We start from the raw sequence: 1722 nt of genomic DNA on the forward strand, positions 1-1722 counted from the left end.
CTTTTTCCAAATTCAATTTTGAAATGCAGAATTAATTAGCAGTTTCGCCACACATATTTATTATTTTTTTCACTGGACATTAAAGTGTTCTTTAGGGTAAAGTGATGTCTCACCAAAAATTATTCATGTCAATTAATTGTTCTATTTCAATATCCAGGAATACATTTAGGATCTTACACACCACAAAACATTTCATGACAACATGTATAACAAACAAAAATTACGAAGACCAGTTCAATCTACCCAAATCTAAAAGTGTATAGGACACCTGATACCAACATGAGAGACTAAATACTTTAATAATCCAAATCCATCCGTAGGTATTCAAAAACACAGCAATGTAAAATCTAGACTTTTTCAAACTCAGAGCAAAGATGTAAACAAAATATGAAAGTAAAACCTAGTATTCCACTTGAATGCAGAGAATAGGAGAGTTAAGATTCCAGCTAGGGGAGAAGCAAGCATCAAATCTTACAAAATGGGAGTGCAGACATCTCCCAAATTAGCATGTCCTCATGTGCCTCAAGAAAGCTCCAATTGTCATGAGCTAGGGACAGCCTAAATGCTAAATCTCTTTCTAGCTCTCCCTGATTCATTCATTGCCATATCAATCACTGCTTCTCAATTTCTATAAGTTTCATATATTTGCTGATGACTTTTCTCAGAGTCTCTTTAACGTCTCTGTTTCTCAGGCTGTAGATGAGGGGATTGACAAGGGGAGTCAGGACAGTGTAGAAGACAGAGAACACTTTGTTGAGGTCTCTAAGTGTGTCAGTGTCTTGTAACATATAGACAATAATTAGAGTCCCATAATAGATTGTCACCACAACGAGGTGAGAAGAGCAAGTGGAAAATGCCTTTCTCCTCCCGGTGGTGGATGGGATTCTCAGCATGGTGGAGATGATACAAATGTAGGATGCCAGGGTTAAGAGAAACAGGGGCAGGGTGTATATGGAAGACAATATAAATGTCACGAGTGTGATCAGGCTGGTGTCACTACAGGAGAGTTTAATCATTGGGGTAAAATCACAAAGGAAATGGTTAATTTCATTGGGGCCACAGAAATGTAACTGTGACATTAAACATATAACTATGGTAACTATGATAAATCCATTCATCCAGCACACAACTGCTAACTGCAGGCAGATTCTGACTTTCATAAGACCTGTGTAGTGTAATGGTTTGCATTTTGCTAAATACCAATCGTAGGATATAAGTGCTAAGAGATAACATTCAACTCCCAGAAAAAGACCTAGGAAATAAAATTGAGTGATACGGAAAGTAACAGAAATGTTTCTATTCCAAGTCAGGAGATCAGCCAGCTCCCTGGGCAGGATGGTCGAGCTGAGGCTGGTCTCCAAACAGGACAAGTTCTCCAGAAAAAGTACATGGGGATGTGAAGGTGCCGATCAGTCACAACCTGTGCGATGATGAGGATGTTCCCAGCCATGGTCAAAATGCAGATCACTAGGAACAGCAGGAAGAGAAGGGGCTGTAGTTCAGCATGATTCCCAAATCCCAGGAGGATGAATTCTGTGATATATGTTTCATTTTTCCCTTCTCCTTTCTCCATGGCATGCATGTAGATTGCCTCTTCCTCTGTTTTCCGTGAGATTATCTAGTGACAGATAAAAAGTCGTAATCATTGAAAAAGTTTACTGTGCAATCAAACACAATAAATTCCCAGCCGTTTGATTCTAGAAAAGTTCAATGTGAATAAGA

At 38.9% G+C, this 1722-nt stretch overlaps 1 protein-coding gene across 1 annotated transcript; it reads right to left on the reverse strand.

Moving 5' to 3' along the window:
- Positions 1-611: 611 nt before the first annotated feature.
- Positions 612-1450, reverse strand: LOC116822001 (olfactory receptor 11L1-like). Its single transcript, XM_075072433.1, has 2 exons — positions 1421-1450; positions 612-1373 (listed from the first exon to the last, which is right to left on the reverse strand). The coding sequence occupies exons 1-2, from the start codon at positions 1448-1450 to the stop codon at positions 612-614; spliced, it is 792 nt and encodes a 263-aa protein (XP_074928534.1).
- Between the last annotated feature and the right edge of the window lie 272 nt (positions 1451-1722).

This window comes from Chelonoidis abingdonii, chromosome 14 (genome assembly GCF_003597395.2).
Source record: "Chelonoidis abingdonii isolate Lonesome George chromosome 14, CheloAbing_2.0, whole genome shotgun sequence".
Taxonomy (NCBI): Eukaryota; Metazoa; Chordata; order Testudines; family Testudinidae; genus Chelonoidis; species Chelonoidis abingdonii.

Excerpts from the sequence above, each read along its gene's own strand:
- LOC116822001 (XM_075072433.1), bottom strand. The coding sequence starts at position 1,450 with ATGGCTGGGAACATCCTCATCATCGCACAG. Across the intron at positions 1,374-1,420 it reads ACATCCTCATCATCGCACAG|AACTTGTCCTGTTTGGAGAC; the intron begins GTTGTGACTGAT and ends CTTTTTCTGGAG.